Below are 25,246 nucleotides of genomic sequence, written 5' to 3'. Positions count from 1 at the left end.
GTATACACAGAGGACTGACATATTAGTATAAGACTCCAATAGAAAAATAGTCAAAGATTTAAATGATACACATTCTCCAAGAGACATAATGTTAAAAAGACAGGAACAAAAAGTTTCAAAAAGAAGCGTGAAACATTAATGATTAAAATACTCTAAATTGTTAATAAGAGAAATGCAATTTAAAATAACTTTTGAGTTCCCACTTTACACTCATTCAAGTAGCAGGTTTTTTATGGGAGCGTGATTTCATTGGAATTTGAAGGTGGGGAATGTCTTGTATTAATGTGGTTTAGAACCTCCTCTACCACTTATAGTCTTAGGGCAATGAAATTTTAAGTGACTTGCCCAGGATTTTAGAAGTGGGACTCAAGTCTTCTCAACTCTGAAGAAGAATTTCCATTCATTTCCTCATACTTCCTTTGCCCCAATGACAAAAGATGAAAATAGTCATTGTTGGAAAGGCTGTGGTAAGGCCAACACAGTTCTCTATTGATAGAGCTGTGAGTTGGCTCAACCATTCTGGAAACTAATTTGGAATTATTTTAGAAAAGCCACTGAATTCTTCATATCCTTTGATCCCACAATCCTGCTACTTAGCATGTACCCTAAGAAGGTCAAAGACAAAAATAAAGACTTCCATATGCCAAAATATCCACAACAGCACTCTGTGTTTGCAAAGCACAACCCTCTCTCTCAAAACAAAACAAAACAGAAACAAAGTAGATGCCCACAGATTGGGGAATGGTTGAACAGATTGTAGTATATGAATACAATGGAATACTATTTTGATGTAAGAAATGAGTATGATAAATTTAGTTAAAAAAAGGGAATTGTTGTAAATCATAAAGGAAATTAAACAGAACCAAGAGGAAAAATATACCCACAATAATGTAAATAGAAACAACACTACAGGGCAGATAAATTATAATGACCAATCTTAGTACTAGAGAACAGATTGAGAAATGTACCTCCTTCCTGGATAACTATGGGTACAGATTGTTGTATGTACCATCAGATACTTCCTTTGTGTTTGCTGGTTTTACGTAAGTGGTTTTAATGGGAATGTTCTGTGAGTTAGCAGGTATATTAGAAATGGCTAAGTATAAAGAATGAAATGCATAAATAAAATCCTTTTTATTTTTAAGGACTGGGCTTGATATAGGAAAGTCACTCCACCAATGCAGATCAGCACCTGCTCTTAAATTGATAGTCTTAGAGAGTTGCCTAGGTCCTCATTTCACATGTGTGTTCATCCTTCCTTGCCGAAGAAGACCATACTATCATAGAAATAATGACATGACTTGCATGTCTTGACTTTGTTTTGAGTGAGGGAGGGCTATGCAGGTCACCACCCTCATTTCTCCTCCAGAGCCATCTGAATCCAGTGACCAGCTACTCATCAGGATGACTGGAGATGACCCAGGATAATGGGGGTTAAGTGACTTGCCCAAGGTCACACAGCTAGTGAGTGTCAAGTGTCTGAGGTGAGATTTGAACTCAGGTCCTCCTGACTCCTGCACTGGTGCTCTATCCACTGTACCACCTAGCTGAGGAAATCAAGGATCATAAAAATTAAGTGACTGGACTCAGTGCCTACCAGTAGGATAAGTGAGAGGTCAAGATTTGAACTCAGGTCTTTTTGACTCTGACATCTCTATCCACTGGGTCAGGATGCGTCTTTTTTAATAGAAGTTAAAGAAAAGCAAATGTATATGCAAATAGGAAAGACAGCTGAAGTAAGGTACTGGGGGAAGATCAGTCTTAGAGAGATATAGAGATTCCTCTTCTGTAACCAAAAAGACTAAGGCAAAAGGGCATGGAGGTGGGGCAGAAAGGGAGGAAAAGAAGCACAAAAGCTGAGAGGGCTCATATGAGAGATGGTCTCAATATCCTCAGTGACAGAAGAAACCAAATCAGGTGCTGTAGGATAAAGAGAATTTCAATAAGCAGAGATGGTAAAGTAAAGGTGGGAGTATGGGCATTCCAGGCATGATCAAGGGTATGGATGTGGGAAGCCTGTACCAAAGGGCACATGGAAGGGACTGTTGGGGAGTCCAGCAATTCAATTCAACCAACACTTATGAAGATTTATTAACACTGATGAAGACAGGGCTGAAAAGGCAAGTTGTAGATGTATTATGGAGGGAGTTTGAAAATGGTTCAATGAGCATAGTGAGTCCACAGTGAGAATGATCCAGCCAAGTGATGTAATCAGAAGTTAGATCATCCGGGTCAAGGGCTTCCTCACACAGAAGAAGAAGATGACCAAGGAAGCTAAAGGACTTGCCCACAGCCAAGTTCGTAGCTACGGCAGTCCCTGGAGGTCCTGGAAACCACTCACCAGAGGCAGAACCAGCCTGGGGAAGGACTTTTACCCCTAAATGGATTAGGAAGTCCGGCCCAACTCCGGGTCCTGTGGACCTGGCATTCTGAACCACATGCCCCCTCGTAAGGGCAGGCGGCTCCCCAGTCATCCTAGGCACGAACGATGCCACCTCCTGGCCCCTGGGCTCCCTCTGGACCCCAGAACCACCTCAGCTGCTCCTCTTGGGAGCCGCTCAATTGGCTCCGCTTTGGTGTCATCCAAGGTCAAGCACGGTGACTCCCTCTGGCAGCGCCTGCGGATGGACGGGCATCAGTGCCCACAACGTGGGCGGGAGAAGAAAGGCGGAACACAGGGAGATGCGCAGGCAGGTGGCAGGCGGCGGCCCGAGCTCTACGCAGGAGGGGCAGGACTACGTCACCCAGTAACACCCCCCCCAGGGGGCCCCACCCCGGCCCGTCTCTAATTTCAAGAAACCACGAGAATGGAGGAGGTTTCCTCTGGGGCAGGAGGAGGACCGGGCCCTGCCCCCGGCGGTGCCGGCGGGCGTACGGGGGAGCTCAGGGCGCCAATTCGGGGAACATTTTTGGGAAAATACAGCTTGTGATCATCCCGATTCCGGATTCACACCGTGAACACGGACAGTCTACGCGGGCGCTCGCACGTTGGTGCCAGACGCGTTTTAAAACTGGCTTTGTCTTCCAGCTAATGAAGTCACTTCCAAGAATACCCAGAGTGGGGCGGGGGCCCGGCCGGGAGGGCGCAGCGGGGAATGCCCGGGGGTCTGGAGCGGGCCCCAGGCCGGCGGGCCCGGGCGGGCAGAAGGCCTACCTCGGCGGAGCAGCCGCCAGACCTCCGCCCGCGGCCAGCGCTCCCTGCGCGCTCCGAGTTCTCCGCGGCCGCGGAAGCGCGGGCTCCCCGCGCCCCGAGCCAGGCCCCGCCCCGGCCCCCGAGCCCGCCGCCCAATGGGCCGCGGAGGCCGCGCGCGGCCCTCCTCCCGCCCGCCTCCCGCCTCCCTCCTCCCGCCCGCCCGCGCTCCCAGGCCCGGGCGCCCCCCGCCCGGCTCCAGCCTGCGTGCGGCCCCGGCCCCGGCCCCTGCCCAGCGCTGCGCTCCGCTCCGCTCCGCTCCGTCCGTGTGCTGCGGGATGGCGCCTTACCTGCACGTCGTGCGCTGCCTGGGCAGGACCTCCGCCTCGCTCCTGGGCAGAGCCCCCGGGGCCTTGGCCCCCGCAGCCCTCAGCCTGCCCGCCGGGCAGCCACGCCGCAACTGTGAGTGGCGGAGCCGGCCGTCCCGGACCCGGGCCGCGCGGGGCCCAGGCTGGGCTGCGGCCGGGCTTGCCCGGCTCGGGGACGTGGCGGCTTCCCGAGGGAGGGTCTGCGGGTCTGGGGAGGGGAGGGGGCGCGGAGAGCAGGAGAGGGGGCGCCTCGCGCCCACCGCGGGAGGGGCCGGGCGGCCGCGGCGCGGACCTGGCCTGGGGGGGGGGCGGACACGCGCCCCGGAGGCCTGCCTTCACCCCGCACTCTGCTTACCCCCCGCCCCCCGTTCTCTTCTCCATAGCCTGGCTTTAGAACGTAGCGGTGGGAACTTGAAGAGCAGGAGCAACTGGTGGCCCCTGGTCCGGCCCCCCCCCGACCGCACCCCAGCCCGTCCTCCACCGCGTCTGCCAGCACCGCAGCCCTTGGGGAGGCAGAGCCGCGGGCGGCGTGGTGCGGGCACGGGCTCCTGGGGCTGAGTTCGGAGCGCCCGCTGTGCCAGTTGTGACGGGGCACGGGGCTTGGGGGCTGGGCTACTAGCTGACCCCTGGGGCCAAGAATTATGATCGCTGGGTCGCAGGCTTCCCGCCCGGGGTGCAGGAAGGATTCCGCCTCCTGTGCCTTTCCTCTGTAAACTCTGGGGGTGCCTGAGCCCCCCAAGAGCGCAGCCCCCCACTTGCCCGGGGACCTGGTGCACCAGAAGGGAAGCGGCTGCCGCTTGATCCCTAACGCACAAGCAGCACCCCGGGGCCCCCCACCCGCAGCCGGGAGGGTGGAGGGCACAGCCCGGCCGGGCACCCCTGCCCGCTCTCGTGCCCCGGGAGGGCAGACTGTAGGCCCACGTCAGCTGTTTCTGGGCCCTCGGAGTGGGAGGCGGGTGGGTTTTTTGTTTGCCTCGAACTTGTAGCCTTCAGAAGTGGCTTTTATTTCAGACTGACATGACTTTCGTGGCCCCAGCTTTCGTTTTCTGTTCTTCTCCCGGCAGCCAGCCACCCCTTCCTTCTTTTACCGAGACATCTGCCTTCCCCTGCCTCAGCCAGTGCTTTCCTCCTGGGCTCTCCCCCTCTCCTCCCTCTGCACAGACACACACAGCCCTCGGAGAACGTCAGCCTGCTGTTAGAAGTGTATCTGAATGTGTCCCAGGAGACCAGCAGGCTGTCCTGGAGGTGACTTCCTGGGAAATCACTCTCCGGAGTCCCAGAGAGTTCTTATCTAGGTAGTGCCAAGCAAGGACGGGGAAGAGGACAGAGCAGGCTCTCTTGAAGAAAACTACATTTCTTTTTACTCCCTCCTACCACACCCCCAGGCTCATCCTCTCCATCCCCAGAAGAGGACACTGGGAAAGTCGTTGGAACCCAATCTAAATTTCTCTAACACCTTCCTGCGTCCAAGTAGTAGAAATAGTAAGAGGAACAGGTGGGACCCTCTAGCCTGCACATCAGGGAAATCTGTGACCTTGACTTAGCCATTGACCACTTGACTGTGAGCCAGAATGGACAAGGGAAATGAGTTGGGCTTTACCTGGAGAAAAGAGGTAATGTTTAACTGGGTGGCCCGGTAGCTGACCAAAACTCCTCGTGCTTTGGGTGGGGTTCCAGTCTCCAGAACATAGAGGAGAAAAGGACATTCACACTCCATGACTTTTGTAACAGTATGACCAGGTTTGCAAATCCAAACTGACCACCCCACAGTGTCCTGTTATCAAACAAAAAGTGTCCTGTGGCACCATCCTCGATAAAATCCAGTGGAAGTGGGAGAATTCCAAGTATGAAGAAAATTTTATGTCCCAAAGCCTCAGATTCCAAACCCTAAATATGGGCTGCCAGGGTTTAACCTGCCTGAAATACCTCACTACCCATTAAACCCTACTTTCCATTGGTTCTAGGAAGAAACAGAAAAATTCTCTGGATTTTAAAAACCTTCACAACCTGACCTTTCTTACCATTTCATTCTTCTTATACTTCTCTGTCCTTCCTCCTGTGATTCCTCTGTTTGTTCTTCCCACATCTACCATCTCCATGGCTGCCCCCCAAGTCTGGTATGATCTTCTCACTCATCTCCACCTCCTGACTTGTAGTTGTTTGCATGTGGTCACCCCCTTAGAAAATGAGCTTCTTGAGAGGAAGAACTGTTTTTGCCTTTTTTTTTTTTTTTGTATCCTGAGCTTTTAGCATGGTGCTTGGCACATAGTAGGCAATCAATAAATGCTTGTTCATTGATTGAAAGCCTGAACAGTTGAATGACCATCATCAGGAAGCCATCATGAGTGGTCATTAAGGTGAAATTAGGAAAATCTATTCAATTCAACAAGTATTTATTAAATGCCTACTTTGTGCTAGGAACTAGAGTTTCAAAGACACAGATGACAGTCCCTGACCTCAAGGAGCTTACGTTGTGCTCTAGAGTATCTTGGGGTTTATCCCAAGGCTTGAGTTAGATGAGAAGATAACTGTGATCGATAAATATATTTCCTATGGCTTGTATCAAGAGATAGAAGATTGGTGACCCAGTATCTTATGCTTTCCCAGGTGTTTGGGACAAGTGTTTGTTTACAAAAGAGGTTACATCAGACTTGGAGTGAAGGTAGCCTGGTAGCAGAATATCCTTTTCAATCAGACATCTGTTTCATTTGGAATGAAGGAGTTCTACAAAAGATTCAAGCATTCCTCTTTCTTCTTGATAGGACTTTATTATTTATTTGGTTAAGACAGCCCCATCTCTGGTGCATGGTCACAGTATTGCTTCTTTCTAGTACTACACCAAAGTCGGTCTTGGATATTTATATATAGCCCAGAACTGCTGCTTAAGGCTTTACTGCTAAATTCAGAGAATTCCCTCGGGAAGGGAGGGGAATAGTTCAGCTTAAACTTAGACACAGACACATAGAACAGTCTCCAACAGTTGTTTTCCCTAGGACTTAATACTTTCTCACCCTGCCCCCTCCACTTCAGGACCCCTCTAGCTTTCTTGCTTCTCTGATGACAGTGGTGATGTGGCTTAAGGAGTGGAGCTGCTCAGATGAGCTCAGATGGGATAGGCTGTATCAAGGGTGGGGATTCTTTGACCTTGGGGCCACATATGTCCTCAAGATCGAAGGTTTTGGTACGTTTATGGCCTGGTACATTTATGGCCCACCCCTCACTCCAGTTCTAAGCTGATTTCCCTTTTGGATTATATTCAACAGATAAGGACAGCTGTGTTTCACTAGGGTTGCTTAGCTTCATCAGCATTGCTTAGTGTGATCTCTCTAAACAGGAAATTCTAGGGGGACAAACGATCTCAGAGTAGGGGCAATTCATTCACTTTTTCACTAAACATATTTTTAAAAATACTTTTTCATTGATATATCTTCTTTTTATAGCATCTAAATGTCCCCTTTTATCCCTCTTTCCTCTCAGCTACTCTGTTTAACAGTTTTTCAAAGAAAATAGAGGGACAGTAAAATTCATTAATACACTGAACAAAAAAATCTGAAAGTATGTGTAATGTTCTTTCCTTGTGGATCTCCTGCCTCTGAAAAGGTATAGGAAGGATATGACTTCTCCTATTTTTTCTAGGGACCATGTCACTAAACATTTAATAGGGGCCTACTATGCACCAAGCAACATGCTAGGTGCTGGGGTGGGGGTGGGGGTGCTGTACAAAGACACAAGCAAAATTGACCTTGCCTTTGAGGTGCTTACTACATTTTTTGGGGGGGTAGGGTAGGGATATACATAGAAAACTAAATATAGATAGGTTACAAAGTAAATACAAAATAAACCATCTCCCAGAAGAATTTTTAAAGCCTCTTACGGGAGGTAGGATTTGATTTGAGGCTTGAAGGGAGCCCAGGATGTTAAATATGAATGTCAAACAGGACAAATCCACTTCTTCCTTAGGGGTGCACCGGAGCTGGATCCAACTTGTTAGAGACCGGATTGTCCAGTTTTCAGTGTGAACATTTATACCTCAGAAATCTGCAAATACCACAAATCAGGACTTGATTCACTATTTTGATTATTGTTTAGACTTGAGAAACTGATAAATAAATAAAATGCCAGTAATGAAGATTCAAAAAAACGGTGAATGTAAAAAGGGAGCAAGTTGCCAAAACTGGGGATAACGGAGATGGAATTCCTTATATAGAGAACAGCTGGGAGAACAATTTGGCTGGAGCCTAATGTGCTTGAAGGAAAATAATATACAAAATTAACCTAACTGAAATTAGATTGGGAATGGGTTAAGTGCCCAAATTGGTTGCTAGGTGGCACCTGGGTAGAATGCTAGACTGGAAGGCAGGAAGACCCTGAGTTCACATCTGGCCTCTGACTCTTCTAACTGGTTGAGCCTGGGCAGGTGTGTCTCCCTCAGTTTCTTCACCTGTAAGATGGGGATAATGATCACACTTACCTCCTATGGAGGATAAAATGAGATGTTTGTGAGGCACTTTGCAAACCTTAAAGTCCTAGACAGATGATGGCTACTTTATCCTTGAGTTTATATGTTATCCTAGAAACAAGAGAGTACTCTACCAAGGCTACTGTTTTGCTTCTCTTTTTCCTTTTCCTCTTCTGAAAATCCTGATTCAATAGCAAAATACACCACACACTTAATTGGATTCAAGCCCTTCATCTTTTCTAGTGCTCTTCATTGTTCGCAAAAGTGATAAGTATAAAATGAACGTTAGATAATCTGACTTATCAAAGCTTCTGGAGAAGACTAGTGGCACAGACTTGCTTATTAATATAGCAGCTGTATGGAGGATAGATTAGAAAGGGGAAAGGATGGAGGCAGAGAGAACGACATATAATCATTACCTGTCGTCCTTGCAGATACCTGTGTGTATACATGCCATCTTGGGTAAGGAGTGAAGTGTAGCTGCCTTTTAGAGGCCTGGAGTTGAGTTTGTTCATTTAACCCTCATTTTCTTCTTAAAAATTATTTTTTCTGATGCCTTTGTTTTTACATCACCTACATTCTAAATACTTTCTTCCTTTCCCTCCTCTCTTTTGTGTCACATATCCTATACATCAGAAAAAGGCTGACATTATATATAGTGTGCTACATCAGTGGTCCCCCACCTCTGTAAAGGAGGGGGGCAACGTGTCTTTTCATGTAGCTTCTTTGGGACCAACCTGGATCTTTATAATTTTGCAGAATTCAATTTTTATTGTTTTTCTGTGGTTTGCGTTGGAGTCAAGGCCCATGTTGTTTCTCTGGTTCTGCTTTTTTCACGTTGCATCAGTTTGGGTATTTCTTTGTTTCTCTGTATTCACATAGTAATATTCCATTACAGTAATGCCCCATGACTTTTAAAAAATTTTATTTATTTTTAGTTTTCAACACTTAGTTTTCTAAGATTTTGAGTTTCAAATTTTTCCCTTCTCTCCCTTCCCCTGCCCAAGATGGCATGCAGTCTATACATGTCCAATTATATCAAACCTGTTTCCACAGTAGTCTTGTGAAAAAAGAATCCGAACAAAAGGGAAAAACCATGAGAAAGAACAACAAAACGAAAAGAGAGAAAATAGTGTGCTTCGATCTGCATTCAGGCTACATTGTTCTTTCTCTAGATGGAGAGAGCATTTTCCATCCTGAGTGTTTCGTAATTATTTTCGATGATTGCCTTGCTGAGAAGAGCTGAGTCTATCACAGTTGGTCATTGTACAGGGTTGCTGTTACTGTGTGCAATGTTCGCCTGGTTCTGCTCACTTCACTCAGCGTCAGTTCATGTTCTTTCCAGGTTTTTCTGAAATCTGCCTGCTCATCATTTCTTAAGGAACAGCAGTATTCCGTTACATTCACATACCACAGCTTGTTCAGCCTTTCCCCAGTGGATGGGCATCTCCTCAATTTCTAGTTGTTAGCCACCACAAAAAGAGCTGCTATAGGAAGATGCCATCCACATCCAGAGAAGAACTGTGGAGTCTGTGAAGCAGGCTGTTTTTTGTTTCGTTTTGTTTTTCTTTCTCATGGTTTTTCCCATTCATTCTATGCAACATGACTAACGAGAAAATGTGTTTAATAGGAATATATGTGTAGAGCCTATATCAGATTGCCATCTTGGGGAAGAAGGGGTGAGGGAGGGGAAGAAAATTTAAAACTTATGGAAGTGAATGTTGAAAATTAAAAATAAATAAATCAACTAATTAAAAAAAAAAGAGTTGCTATAAATAGTTTTTACATGTGGGTCCTTTTCCTTTTTTTATGATCTCTTTAAGATACAGACCTAGTAGTGGTATTGATGGGTCAAAGGGCATGCACACTTTTATAGCCCATTGGGTACAGTTCCAAATTACTCTCCAGAATGGTTGGATCAGTTCACAATTCCACTGACAGTGCATTAGTGTTTTAATTTTCCCATATCTTCTTCAGCATTTATCATTTTCTTTTTTTGTTGTATTAGCCAATTGGATAGATGTGAGGTAGTGCCTTTGAGTTGTTTCAGTTATGCACTATGGCTTTCAAAAGTCATTCATGAAGCGTTTAACTGAAAGTGTGTTCTTTCAGAAACTGACTGCTCTCAGGTCCTGTCTTTCCCTTTCCTAATGTTCTCAGACCTCAAAGTTAATTCCTCCCTTCCTCCCAGCCTGTCTTTTTCTTGTGGTCCAGCTGTAGGGGCTATGTTAGCCCCTGCCTGGTAGATGATGTGGCAGTCTGTTTGCCCCAGAAGAGCTGAGGGAGTGCCTACCTTCAATTCAACTTACTTTTTACCCTGAATCTCTGGCTCAGGAATAAAAATAGATTTTGGAAACCTTGGGCTTCATTGGGTGCTTAGAACCTCGGGCAATATTTTTAAAAAAGTCGTAGCTGGCTGGATCCTGCCTGGGCCCTCTGCTTCCAAGTTCTTGCTCACTTCTGTAATTTTATCCCCGACACTCTCCAAGAAGATAACATAACTTATGCAATACTATGTCTAGAGATCGCTACACATCTGTAAGCTTGTGTTTGGAATCTCCCAGTGATCTCAGACTGCCTCCTTCATAGCCTCAATTTCCTCTCATTTGTTTCTTTTTTTCCCAAATTTTTAAGATTTTTATTTGAAGTTTTGTGTTCCAGATTGTGTCTCTCCCTTCCTCCTTCCCCTCCCTGAGGCAGCGAGCAATCAGTAGGTTATACATGTACAATTATGTAAAACGTTTCCATGTGAGTCATTTTGTACAAGAAGACGCAAAGGAAAGAAAGTGAAAAATAGCATGCTTCAGTCTGTATTCAGTCAATATCAGTTTTTCTCTGGAGGCAGATAGAAGTATGTTTGATCGTTAGTCTTTGGCGATTCTCATTTGTTTCCAGTAAATCCCCATGGGGTTAGAGGGCAAACAATTTTCCCATTTTACAGGTTGGGTAACTACAGCAGGAAGGTAAAGCCTTTGGGGTCATTTGGACCAGAATACGGGTCAAGCTAAATGTAAACCTAGGCTGAGGTATGTGGGCTCTTTTGGCCATGTGAACTGTGGCATACCAGGAAGGACAGGTCATTACGCCACTGTTGCGGGGTGCCAGTCCTGTGGGTCTCAGGCTCCCTCTTGACGCACAGGACAAAGAACTCTGCAGCGCACTTAGCCATAACAATTATTGTGACTAGTGCCCACATTCGATGAATGACTGGAGTGTAGCCAGAATCTAAAATCTCTGTCATGTCCTGAAGTGACCCTTAACCATGTGGGGTTTTTAAAGTTGTAGCTGATTCATTCTGCTGCTTGGGGTTGTTTTTGATGGGTTGCTGTCAAATTAACTCATAAGAGAACTTGTAAAAAAATGAAGAAGCAATAGAGAGGCTGAAACTTGGGTTCTAGTGTTGGTTGTGTCACTAATGGTGTGAACTTGGGCAAGTTGATGCACCATTCTGGGCCCCTCTTTTCTCATCTATCAAATAAGGTGGTTGAACTAGGTGATCTCTAAGGATTTTTCCAGCTTTGGCATTATGTAATTACCAGAGAAAGAAGAAAAGGTCGTATTTGTACAAAAAGTATTTATAGCAGTACTCACAAAGGATTCAGTTCCAAGAGGCTGTCCATCAGTTGAGGAATGCCTGAATAAATGGTGGTGTATAAATGTAATGGAAGGCTATTTTATTATGTTCCCAAGAAAAGAAGACAGAGCCATTTCAGAGAAACCTGGACGACTGGTATGAACTGATGGAGAGTGAAATGAGGAGAACCAGGATAGCAGTTTTTGTTATTACAGTAACATTGTAAAAACAAATGATCTTGAAAGGATTAAGAATTTGATCTGTGCAGTGATTAACCATGATTGCAAATGCCAGATGACAAAGAATGCTGCCCACCTCCTGGCTGAGACATCATGATCCACAGAATGAAATACACATTTCTGGACATGGCCAGTGTGGGAATTTATTTTGCTTAACTGTGTTTATTTATTATAGCGATTGCATGATTCTATGACCATGTGACCTCCAAGCATCTTTAAAACCTTTCTTTAGTTCCTGAGCTATATCCATATAGACATGATATCAAGAAGGGTTAGGAAAAATGATAGTTCTAGTTCAGGGCTTGTGTCATGGACACCTTTGGCAGTCTGGTGAAACTTCTCAGAATAATGTTTTTAAAAGCATAAAATAAACCACATAAAATTACAAAGGAAATCAATTATTTTGTATTTTCAGTCATTTAGTTGTGTCCAACTCTTTATGATCCCGTGGACTATACCGTGCTGATACCATGCATCTTGGCAAAGATACTGAAATGGTTTGCTATTTCCTTCTCCAGTAGATTAAGGAAAACAGGTTAAGTGTCTTACCCAAAGTCACACGGCTAATAAGTGTCTGAGACTGGATTTGAACTCGCATCTTCCCTACTCTAGGCCCAGTCCTCTATCCACTGAACCAACCTACCTACCTCAATAAATTGTGTTTTAAATGATTTTGAAATACAGTTATAAAAAGAAAATTGAAGTTCAAGAACTGGAGAAATTTAAGTGTCATTTTCAGGTGCTGGGTAGAAGAAATAGCCTCAAAGGAATGAAATATGTATAGTGTATTTTGTCTTTTGTTTGGAACAATAAGGGCTCATTTTTATGCAGTGCTTTAAGGTTTGCAAAGTTCTTCCCTCATGACAACATTGAAAAAAAGGTAATGTGAAGTGGTGATGGTTGTCGTTTTTAAATAGATTAAAAAACCGAGACCCAGAGACTTGCCCAGAGTCACCCAGTTAGTAACGGACAGAACGAGACCTGAGCAGCCTCCCTGCTTTTCCCCACCGTATCACCCTGTCATCATCATTTCCTCCTCACGCCTTCACATCATTGTCAGTCATGATCTCAGGTTATTGGAGTTAAGTACAGTAGTGATAACTGAAGCCAACCAATTTGTTTGGTCATCCTGTGATTTTTCCTTTGATTACTGTGTACATCTATCCTTCACTAAGTGGACCCTTGCTTTACCAGATTTCTGTTCAATGAATATTAGTAATTTATACCTTTTTTTTGCTTTTTGAAGGATTTTAATTTTGAATTAGGTTTTGAAAGATGGGAGTGAACAGGATGGATAAAAAAGCATGGGGAGATCTTTCAGCAAATATTGAATGAGTGCGTATACCTTGGAGAACATAAAATGCAAGTTATTCATATTTGGATTCTGTATTGCAATGTTAGTACACCTTTACTGCATAAGATACATATATATCAGAGTAGTAAAACACAAGACACAAACACAGGTGTGTGTGTACACATATGCATGTGTATTTTTGTACACATATTCACATAAGCACATATATCTAAGTGGTCTACTTTAAAAAATTTTTTTATAAATTTTCTTTTGTATCAACTTAAACATCAACATATATGAACATTTCAATATACAAAGAACAGAAAAGAATTGCATATGAAATAGCTGTTACGCATTCTTTTTTAAAAGAGCATATGATAGTTTTTTTGAAGTGTATGTTTACGTGTAAGTTTAAAAAAAAGAGTATGTTATTAAATTTAACATGATTGTCCATGTCCTCTTCCAAACTACTTTCTGCTCTCTTCTGTGTATGAGGGTTTTTGTTGGTTTTTTTCCCTGTGGATTATTTTTAATAATCATAGGCAGATGCTTCCTTATAGCAAGCCTGCTTCCTGCTGTGTGCTTCTCTTCTAGGCCCCAGATTCCCCTAGTCTCTGTCAGAATGTTGTCTAGATTCTCTGGGAACTTGCTTCTCCTTTTCTGGTGTGATTACATCCTTGGTCAGACTATTTTCTGTATTACCCCAACACAGCCTTTGTGGAACCGATTTTGTTAGTAACAGGTTTGTTTCCCCTCCATAGAAGGCTAGCCACCTGACAGGGTTCTTTTGTATTGACTTTCCTGCTGCTTTTTCTGCATAGGTTATCTTGTAGGTGTTGTGTTGGCCAGCCTGATCCTCATTAATAGAAGTTGAGCCATATCATACCTCTACATGTTGTGACCCTCTCAGTATGATCAATAACTCTCACTGAGCCCAGAGATATTTATGACATTATAAGCTGCTTGGCAGAACATTGGGGAAAATGTCTGTACCTTCAAGAAACTTCATTTTAAGTCAAAAAATTCCTATTCAAAGAGTTTCCTTTGTAAAGAGTTGGAATGAGAAGTGTGTGTGTGTGAGAGAGAGAGAGATACACACACACACACACTTTAAGGGGAAGGGATTAAACATTTCTATTAAGCCCATTACGTGCCAGGCATTGTGCTAAGTGCTTTTACAGAATATTTTCCAATGTGGTACTCACAACAACCTTGCAAGGTAGGTGTTGTTACTATCCCCATTTTGCAGTCAAAGAAACTGAGGCAGAGTATCTTGCCAGGGTCACACAGATAGTAGGTATCTGAGTCCTGAGCGCCCAGAGCTTTATCTACTGCACCACTAACTGCCTCTTGAGAAGTAATGTTGTGTTTTGGAAAGAGTACTGGATTTATAATCAGAAAATATGGGGTGGAAGTTTAAGTTCTGAGACTGTGTAACCATAAAGAAGTCACTCTCTTTGAGCCTGTTTCCTCAGCTGTAAAATGAGGATGAAGAGGGAACATGGGATGGTTGTTAGAGAGCCAGCATTTAAGACTTGGGGCAGCTAGGTGGCATGGTGGATAGAGCACCAGCCCTGGAGTCAAAAAGACTTGAGTGTGAAATTCAGCGTCACACATGTGCCAGCTGTGTGGCCTTGGGGAATTGCCTCCAAAAACAAAACAAAAATAAATAAAGGCAGGAAGGCTTGTCCTCTAATCCCATCTCTGACTCCGTTCTAGAATCATTTAACCTCCCTGCCTCTGACTACTCTCTAAGACTAGAAGTGCAGAGCATTTGCTGATCTGCATTGGGAGAAGGTGTTTCCTCCTCAGGAATTCCCTGTACAGATCATGAAATCACAGATCTGGACCAAAAATAGATCCCTTACACTTAGAACTTCTTCCTCTCAGGGTGGCTGCAAAGAAGGTGTTTTGTCCACCTTCGAGGGGTCTGTCAGTGTGCACTGCGGTTACTCTGGGAAGCTGTTGCTTGTGTAGGATAAGGATCGTCTTCTGGAAGACAGACGGCAGTTGGGGGAATTGTAGAATGGGAAGTAGGTCTCTGTTTGCTCCCCAGTGCATTTGATTGTGTGTGTGTGTGATGGGATTCTAGATGCAGACAAACGAATCAAAGTGAACAAGCCTGTGGTGGAGATGGATGGAGATGAGATGACTCGCATCATCTGGCAGTTCATCAAAGAAAAGGTAGCTCTTCTTCCTGTGTGTGTGTTTGCCTTCCGAGGGATTAGCCTCAGGAATGTAGGTCTAGAGAAAGGCCTAAGCAACCCTGCTCAGCCCCAACACCTCCATTTTCTTTTTTACAGAACTGGCATCCATAGTCTTAAAGAACTGATCATCTATCCCTCCTGTGTCTAGACAGTGGTACTTTAGCACTGTATCTTAGACCTAGTTGGAATTAAAAAACAAACAACAGAAGCTAACATCTATACAGCATTTACTATGTGCCAGCACTTTGCTAAATGCTTTACAAAAATATCTTATTTGGGCCTCACAACAACCCTGAGAGATAGGTGCTATTGTTATCCCTGTTTTACATATCAGGAAACTGAGGCATACAGAGGTTAAATGACTTGCTTCGGTCATAGAGCTATGAAGTATAGGAAGCCAGATTGGAGCTTAAGTCTTTTGGCTCTAGGCGTAGTGCTCTGTCCCTTGGGTTACCTAACAGATCTCATAATAATAAAACACTTAAGCCATGACTTTGTTGATGTGAGCCCTCCTTCTGCCAGTGCAGATCACAGTTGTCCTTTATTAGAGTGCATGGTCTTCATGAGCTGCTGTGGCCAGAAAAACCTCACATACCCCAGTAGCTTTTGAAAAGGCTGGTTCTTAAATGCCACCGATTGTCAGCCTTTGTATTGTCCCTTCCACCTCCAGTGGCTTTGGAGAAGTCACAGTTGCCTACTCAAGTGACAAGGCACTTGAGGCCTTTTTTGGAGTTTGTAGGAGCTGCAGCATATTGCTTAGGGCACAGAGTCAGCTCATGGTCTGGAGCTAAAAGGGGCCTCGGAGAGCATCTAGTCTTATCCCCTCATTTTACTAATGAAGAAGGAAACAGAGGCCACAGGAAGTTAAACTTGTCCAAGTAGTTAGTATTCAAGGTAGGCTTTGAACTTAGGTGTTTCCTGAGAGTGGTGTTTTTGCTTTACCACAATGACGCCCGGTTTGGTGAATGAGCCACAACTGTAGTGAGTTGAGTTCCTATACCGAGCATAATGGACAACCACTGTGCTGCCCATTCAAGTACCCTGTTCTTTACACTTCTAACTGGTTTCCATTATGGTACTTCCTTTGAATGGATACTTACTTCTTTTGTTTTCTACCCCAAGGGCAGATGCTAACAAAAACAATTATTAATGTATTTTGGCTTTATTTCATCTTCATTCTTAAATAACATCCTTCTTTCTGAAAAGTTTTGTTTTAAAAAGGTTACACCAATCAAAGGAGAGGGTCCTCTTTGTGTTTCCTCATGAGTTAGGCTTTGTTAGATCAAGCTAGGACTCCACCCCTTATTTCCTGAGGTTGAAGGATCATTCTGAATGTCAGATTATCAAACTATTATTTAGATTTATTTTTCTTTTTAAAATTTTTATTTACATATTTTGTTTTTATATCACTGGTTATCTATCCGTCCTTCCTCTCTCACTCAGAGAGCCATTCCTTGTAAAATAATTTAAAAAATGAAGAAGGGGAAAAAGCAAACAACAGTATAACTAACGAACACATTAATAGAGTCTGACAGCCTAGGTGAGGTGTTCTGTATGCCGGATGCTTTCTTCTGTACACACAACCTGAATGCACTTTTTATGTCCTGATCTCTGATAGCTAACATTCCTTATGATAACTTCCTCTTTGCCTCTGCTCATTGAGTTCTCTTTTTCTTTGACTGAATCAATGACTTGGTCTCTTTCTTTCCTAGCTCATCCTACCCCATGTGGATGTACAGCTCAGATACTTTGACCTGGGGCTCCCACACCGTGACCAGACAGATGATCAGGTCACCATTGACTCAGCACTAGCCACTCAGAAATATAGCGTGGCTGTCAAGTGTGCCACCATCACTCCAGATGAAGGCCGTGTGGAAGGTATGTAGGTTTCATGTGTGTGTATGTGAATGGGGCCACTGATTTCAACTGATAAGGGGCCCTGTTGACACTGGGATGGAGGAGCATCAGACCAAAGTTCTAATCCTGATTCTGTGTCTAAGTAGCTGTGTGATCTTTGACAAGCTATTTCTTTTCCTTCATCCTCAATTTTCTCAAATAGTAATAATACTATCCCTCAATACGGTAATGTCAGTATCCAACGTATTCATTCAGTAAGCATTTTATTAAAAATCCCTGCACATTTTGCTAGGTGCTAAATAAACAAAGACAAAAAAAAGACAGCCAAGGGAATTATATTCTCTTGAAGGGAAATCATTTTTATACAGAAAAGTAAATATAGCCTATATATACAGTAGGAGAACTGGCCTGTGAAGTCTCAATCCTTGGGCATGCTCAGATTTCATTTACATGTCTTAAAGCCTAGGGCCTCAATGGCTAATATACCCATTGCATATACAGAATAAAAACCAATGATTTCCAGGGGAGAGAGAGGAGGAAACTAGCCACTGAGGGGATCAACATAGTTGTCCTCTGACGGGTGGCTCTTGAGCTAAGCTTTGAAAGAGCTAAGATATCTAGTAAGAGGAGGTAGGAAGGGAGAAGTTCCAAGTTTGGGGGATAGGGTGATAGCTAAGCTAAAGACATGGAACCAGGATAGGAGGTAGTTGACTTTGACTGAAAAGATGTGGAATGTCCAGAAGAGAATGGTGTATAGCAGGACTGGGCTGTGAAAGGCTTTAAAAGCTAAACTCGAATCTTTTGTTCTAGAGGGGATAGGGAACCCCTGGAGCTCAGACATAGCAATGGCCTGGTCAGATCTGTGCTTTGGGAAGATGACGGATATCTTAAGTTCTTTTAAAACAGTGAAGTGCTGTGTGAGGTGTGGTTGGTGGTGGTGGATATGGATGGAGCAGCAGTGTTTTGCCAGATCAGTCATCACATAAAAAGGAGGAGTCATTTCATCTTTCTGGGAATTCATAAAGAAAAATAAAATGTTGTTGCTGGCAAGGACCTTTGTAGAATATTGAATCCAACTCTTTAATTTTACAGGTCAGGAAAGTGGTGCTCAGAAAGGGTAAATGACTTGTGTACAACAAACTAGTTAGTAGCAAAGCCAGTACTAGAACCTCAGGCTTCTGACTTCCCATTCAGCATGCATTCCATCATATCATGTTGTTTATACTTAGAAGTAGTGATAATAACTAGTAGTAATCATAATAGCATGGCACAACCTTCTTTTATCCAGCCACTGCTCTGTCTCTGGCCTTTTCTGGTGTTTCATTTTGCTTACTTATGGTGACCTTTTACAGTCTTCTTTCTCTGCGTGTATTGATCTCGTATGTGTTCTGCAGATGCTGTTGTCTCTTCTTCTGTTAGAGGATATATATATTACATGTATATAGAAGGAATGTAAGTTCTTTGAGAGTAGATATTGTTTCATTTTTGTCTTTATATCCCCTTGTTGTTCAGTCATGAACTAATTCTTCCTGACCCTGCAGACCATAGTATCCGCTGGGTGGTTTGACATTTCCTTCTCCAGTGGATAAGGGTCACAGCAAAGTAAGTGTCTGAGGCTGAATTTGAACTCAGGTCTTCTTAACTCCAGGCCCAGTGCCTCTATCCATTGAACCACTTAGCTGCCTCCTTTGTATCCCCTAGTGCCTGGTAAAGAATAGGTGCTTAATAAATGCTTGTTGATTGAGTTTCTGTCTAGATTAATGGTATGTATGTGAAAGCTATATTTTAGTGTTCTTAGTAAATGTCTTATTTGTTCCTTGTTGAATTAAGAGAATCAATAAAGCAACAGTTGTGACTGTGACTTCCTAGTCTGTCCCCATGAACATGCCCCTCAGGTCTTAAAGATATTTTCCAGGGTTCTATAAATAGAAGAATATCAGAAAGTTTGCAGCTCCCACCCCCTCAAAGTGTATGTACACCCCTCCCTTGACATGACTTCACTTGTTCCCCACCCACCTAATCTATTGCCTTAATTTTTCTACCCACTTATTTTTTCCTATATTCTTCTGCCCAAGATGGAATTATCCCTTCCTTGCCTGTGATTCCAGGAAGTTGCATGGTGATTGGAAAGACCCTTGACTTTAGGGTCAGGGAATCTGGGCTTTATGTCTCAGCCCTATAACCTACTAGCTTGGCCAAGTCCCTTCACTTTCCCAGGACTTTCAGTTTCCTCATATGTAAAATGGGACTATGGGGAGAGAGTATAGGTGGGTCATATGATCCTTCAATCCTTTCCAGCTCTAAGTTTATAATCCCATCCTCTATTACACAAAACCACTTCTGGTCTTCCTGATAGTTAGGTTTGGCCATACTGGTTTTGGCTGGAAAGTGTTGGGTAGAATGAGTTGGCCTATCATGACTGCAATCTCCCAGCTGTATATTTTGGCTTCTTCTACAGAATTCAAGCTAAAGAAAATGTGGAAAAGCCCCAATGGGACGATAAGGAACATTTTAGGGGGAACAGTATTCAGGGAACCCATCATCTGCAAGAACATCCCTCGCCTTGTTCCTGGTTGGACAAAACCCATCACAATTGGCAGGCATGCACATGGTGATCAGGTGAGTATACAGGGGAAAGTAGAGGTTGGATCATCCCAATAGGAGGTTGTCTCTTCTTGGTGCCCAGGTGACTCAGTTATGTTTTTTCTTCTCTAGTACAAGGCCACTGACTTTGCTATAGGCAAGGCGGGAACTTTCAAGATGGTATTTACTCCAAAAGATGGAAGTGGTGTAAAGGAATGGGAAGTGTACAACTTCCCTGCTGGAGGTGTGGGCATGGGCATGTACAACACTGATGAGGTAAGAGTCACTTCTCAGGATGAACATTGATTGTCCCAAGCTCTTCACTTCACCTTACTGTCTTTAGGTCCCTGGTTGCCTCCTTCCTTCCATTTTACAGACGAGGATGTTGAGGCCTAGGGGGCTTAAGTTGCTTGCTCAGGGTCATTCAGGTGGTAAGCATCAGATGCAGGATTTGAATCCAAGTTCTTCGACTCCAGAGCACATACTTTTCCCACTGAACCATGAATCATATTGCCTCCTTGGTCAGATTTAGGAGTTTGATATTTCTTGATCAAAGACAGAGAGAGGCTCTGAATATATGGAATACAAGAATGTATTCTTCCTAGAGTCAACCTGACCTAGGAAGTAAGAATTCTGTTGTAGTCCAGGGTAGAGTAGGGATGGGTGGGGTGTGAAGGAGAGCTCCTGTTGGTTGTTCCCTGGAAATATAAGATAAATCACAGTTCTCAGACATTCAGAACCTTAGTTTCCAGTCATGAACACAGAATTGCTTTGGGCCCTCAGGGTGAAAGGGGAATTAGTGGTATGGTTCAGTTCTGAACAGTGCCTCCCAAGAAGCCCGAGCTGAGGGACTGATCTTTGTTCTTGCAGTCTATCTCCGGTTTTGCACATAGCTGCTTCCAGTACGCCATCCAGAAGAAGTGGCCCCTCTACATGAGCACCAAGAACACCATCCTAAAGGCCTATGATGGTCGCTTCAAAGACATCTTCCAGGAAATCTTTGAGAAGTAATGTGTCTCTCTGAGGTGTCTTCCATGTTCTTTTTTATCCATCCCTTTTATTAGATCCTTTGTAAATGAGGGCCAAAGCTCTCCCCTTCAAGTCTTCCTTCTCCAGCTTATCATCTCTTTGATGGCCACAGCGTCAGGCCAGGGCCCCATTTTACTTGTTTTCCCCTCTTTATACTCAGCCCCAATTTACTGGCTTCATCCCACTTCCACTCCCCATGACAGACATTCTGCCTCCACAGGCACTACAAGACAGATTTTGACAAGAACAAGATTTGGTATGAACACCGACTCATTGACGACATGGTAGCCCAAGTCCTCAAGTCTTCAGGTGGTTTTGTCTGGGCCTGCAAGAATTATGATGGCGATGTGCAGTCTGATATACTAGCCCAGGGTATGTTGAAGATATTACAAAATAGGGCTTCTCCTAGGCTGTGTGGCTGTAATTGGAGGGCTCTTTTGGGACTTATGTTTGAGAGTTGAGAAGTTATGCCAAGCATAATTGGCATTTAAACTGGCATTTAAACCTCTCTACCAGCTAGCTCCCACTTAGCTGTCTGTGTTGACTTTATACTACTCCCTTTTATCCCTCTTACACTCCAGGCAAACTGGCCTTTTAGCTCAGGGTTCTATCTGCCATCTCTGGGCCTTCCTACAGATTGCTTTTTCCCCCTGCACTTCCCAGCCTCCTCATTCCTGTATTATAGCCCCACTTTTCACCTCTGCCTCTTAAAATCCCCAGCTTCCTAACAGGCTTAGCTCAAATGTCACTTTCTGAGGCAAGGGCTCTTACCCCAAATGATGTTTCCAAATGCGTAAAAATAAATAGGATGACAAAGAAACCAATTACATGAAAATGCAGTTATCCAAACATTAAAAAAAGAAAGTTCATGGATACCAGGCTAAGAACCTCTGTTCTTTGGGAAGCCTTTCCTGATCTCTCACTGTCTCCCAATCATTAGTATTTTCTTTTCTCGTCAAATTACCTTTTATTTACTTTTCTGTGATCATGTAGAATACAAACTCTTGGAGGGCAAGCTTTTGTTTCATTTTTCTTAATATTCCCACGCTCTAGCACAGACCTTTAATAATTGGTTAATATTTATCCAGTTGACTTGCAGGTGTAGGAAGGAGAGGAATCCCAAATTGGCCAAATTTAGCATGGTATAATATCCTAAAAGGCAAATTGGAATGTAGCAAATAATTTTCTGGCCATTTGTCATAGTGTTCGCCTAGGTCATATTTTTTTTTCTCTTCTTCTTGGTGTTGCTCTGTGTGGGCCTCCTCCTGAGGCTGTACTCAGTCCTCTAAGCTCTGACTCTGGTGATTGATGAACATCCTTGGACAGGCTGAAATCCTAACTAGGGATTGATGGAATCATTGTGGGTAGGAAGGAAGGAGGGAGGGCGGGAGTATGGGGTGTGAGTCTCCATCTCACATACTGAAGGGACTGCCTTTTCATCCTGTTGTAAAAAATGGGGAGAAAGTTGTGGGGTAAATATGCTGAATGGGGGCGTTTTCAGATCCTTTTATTACTGGATGCTGACCACGCAAGAAATGCCATGTGGTCAGTCTAATGGGGCCCTCAGTTGACGCTCCCTGATAATATTGATTAGGCACCTAGTCTGTTCAAGGGACTGTAAGGCACTAGGAAATATTTGGTGCAGTTTAGATGAGATCTTAGTCTCTGGCCTTGCGGAGCCTACACTGTAGTCAGGTGTGGGGGCTGGCCTGTGTCATTGTTACATTTGCAACTGTACCAGAGAATCTGAGCTCTGCCACTGATTGTCAGTAGGACCAGGAGGGATGAACGGGAGGGCGTGGTGAAAGAAGGCTCTTTACCTCCTCTCTGTAGGCTTTGGTTCCCTTGGCCTGATGACTTCAGTGCTGGTCTGCCCAGATGGGAAGACCATTGAGGCAGAGGCTGCCCATGGAACTGTTACCCGCCATTATCGAGAGCACCAGAAGGTGAGTGTAACTTGACCTTGAAGGGAGTTGTGTTGGAATGCCCCCCCTTCCCACAAAGGACTGAACAACTACAGAAACTGCCAGGGACCCAGAACCAGATGTTCTGTATCCTTGTAGTGCTTCTTCACACAACAGGGTTTAGCCACCATCTGTGCTTGTGTAGATGTAGGGTAGGTGCTGTGAGCCCCTGCCTTTTGGCTAGGGCTGTTTGTCTCATTGTTGTCCAGGGATTTTTTTTTTTGGAAGGGTGGGTTCCGCTACCCTTTATTCCCATGTCTCACCTCTTTCCAGGGCCGGCCCACTAGCACCAATCCCATTGCCAGCATCTTTGCCTGGACAAGAGGCTTAGAGCACCGAGGAAAGCTGGATGGTAACCAGGACTTAATCAGGTAAGCATGGGGCAATGGGAGAAGGGGCAGAGGGAGGGGGAAGCATATATATGCTCCTACTTTGTATTCCAGTCTCCCTGTTTGGTGCCCAGCTTTTGGCTTCACTGAGTTGATACCTCTTTTAACTACCTGATTTACTGGTAGCTTATGGAGAGCTCCCTCAATTACTGGGTTTCCTTGGAATAGTTCTGTATCTGCTTCGTTAGCCTTCCCATGGGTCTGGGAAAGGGTTTTCCTGGATAAGGAGCCCATAGACTCTATTATGATGCTTCTGAACCAGAGAATCCACCTAAGAAGCAAGGCCTGACCCTGTAAATAAATTACTCTTTTGTATTTGCTCTAGTTAGGTCAGGTAACTTAGTTGCAGGACTGCTTCTAGCAACAGAAAACTTTAGTAGTCAGAAGGACTATGTAGACTGAGCCCTTACTCCAGGGATTCTGATCAGGACACTAGCTGGGGATGTAGAGACATGCCCTTGGCTCCAGATCAGCTGTTACCCTAACCCAAAATGACCTTCCCCAGATTTGCACAGACTCTGGAGAAGGTGTGTGTCGAGACAGTAGAGAGTGGAGCTATGACCAAGGACCTCGCCGGCTGTATCCATGGGCTAAGCAAGTGAGTGGCCTCTCTTAGTAGGGATTCTGGGCATTCTTTCATGGAAGGTGAGGATGAAGGGAGAAGAGGGGGAGCCAAGGGAGAAAGCGAGGGGAGGGAGAAGGACACAGATAAATACACAAGCCTCGTATTGCCAGAGAGGGGCCATGTGGCTTGAGGGTAAAGAAGAGATGTTCACTCCAAAGAAGGGGCGGTTAGAGGCCTTTCTGGTTGGGCTATTTTTTTTTAATCCCAAAGTTCTTGCTATAGTTCAGGTCTTTAAATGACTGCCAGTGCCTCATTACTGAAAAATTAGAGTGGCAAGCTTTCTCTGCTTGAACCTGGGTGGTCAGATTCTTGCCAGCTTCTTCCTCTGAGCCTGGGCAAGCCCATGTTGGGAACAAGAAGACTGTCCCCCGGGATCCAAAGAATTGTTGCCATCCAGTGACGGGGCAGGGGTGGGAAGTGGGCACTCGTCTGACTCCCTAGAACCATGAGGAAGGGGGCAGCCAGCTTGTGCACAGAACACAGGGAGGTGGGATGAATGAAGGTCATGCTTTGAATACTGCTTCCTTACATGCATGTGGTGAATGCCAGAAAAAGGTTTTCCATTACCTTCAGTATTTATTCAGTGATAAGCCACGGGTGTCACAGCAAAGGTTCTAAGTGTCCAGTGGATGGAGGTGGGAGGACATCCTTCTTAGAGTGTGTGCTTGGTCCTGGCTCCTTTCCCTACTGGTAGCTGGTCCTCTTCTTCCTATGAGGCTTTGGGGGTCTGGGTGAGGCAAGTGCTTCTCCCAGGGGCTCACTATCTCTGTTCCACTTGCAGTGTGAAGCTGAATGAGCACTATCTGAATACCGAAGACTTCCTGGACACAATCAAGAGGAACTTAGACAAAGCTCTGGGCCAGAAATAGGTGTTGGTGGGGAGCAGCTTTGGCTGCAGGTTAGGAGGTGGGAGTAGAGCAGGAGGTGGGCAGGTATAATGCCTCCACTTCCCTAACCACCCTCCCCCCCCATCTCCCTCAGCATGGAAGGATCCATAACCCTTTCACTTGGAAATTTGGAACAGGAAACCTGTGCTGGGGATACTTTCTATAAGCTGGGGGGTGGGAGTTTTTTGAAAGATTTTTTTCCTTAAAGGGTGTGTGAGATGAGCTTTGAGGTATGTTTTGCCTCAGCCAAAGTTGATGTTTCACATTCTGTAATTTATATACTGTCCTCTGAACACACTGTGCCATATTTAGCTACTAAACTCTCTTTACAAAGCTGCCTGTCTGCTGTGTTTGTATTTCAGTGGGGTAGGGCGTATGAGCAATGCATTGGTCCTTTCACAGGGCTCATTTCTCATCAGCTTCTTGGAATAAACTTAGGAGTGGTGGAAGGGGCCAGATGGATGAATTATATCATAAGCCAGTTCAGCTCCCTACAGCTGAGCTTGCTTAGGAGCAGCCTGGAGCCCCCCAGAATGAATGGCTTGGAAGCAGCTCCACTTCCCTATCGTCCATCAGTGGGTAGCATTTAAATGAGAAGGCCCAGATGCTGCAGTTTCTCCTGTCTCCATTCCAAGAGAAGC

At 44.6% G+C, this 25,246-nt stretch overlaps 1 protein-coding gene across 1 annotated transcript; it reads left to right on the top strand.

Annotated features, from left to right (window-relative positions):
* The first annotated feature begins 3,331 nt into the window (after positions 1-3,331).
* IDH2 (isocitrate dehydrogenase (NADP(+)) 2) lies at positions 3,332-24,938 on the top strand. Its single transcript, XM_072618469.1, has 11 exons — positions 3,332-3,592; positions 15,157-15,248; positions 16,984-17,149; positions 19,587-19,747; positions 19,844-19,987; positions 20,582-20,718; positions 20,961-21,112; positions 22,574-22,686; positions 22,978-23,075; positions 23,599-23,691; positions 24,500-24,938. The coding sequence occupies exons 1-11, from the start codon at positions 3,469-3,471 to the stop codon at positions 24,585-24,587; spliced, it is 1,368 nt and encodes a 455-aa protein (XP_072474570.1). The 5' UTR covers positions 3,332-3,468; the 3' UTR covers positions 24,588-24,938.
* Positions 24,939-25,246: the final 308 nt, after the last annotated feature.

Source organism: Notamacropus eugenii, chromosome 1 (assembly GCF_028372415.1).
Source record: "Notamacropus eugenii isolate mMacEug1 chromosome 1, mMacEug1.pri_v2, whole genome shotgun sequence".
Taxonomy (NCBI): Eukaryota; Metazoa; Chordata; class Mammalia; order Diprotodontia; family Macropodidae; genus Notamacropus; species Notamacropus eugenii.
Note: the sequence above shows the minus strand (reverse complement) of the source record. Positions and strands in the feature narration are given on the sequence as shown.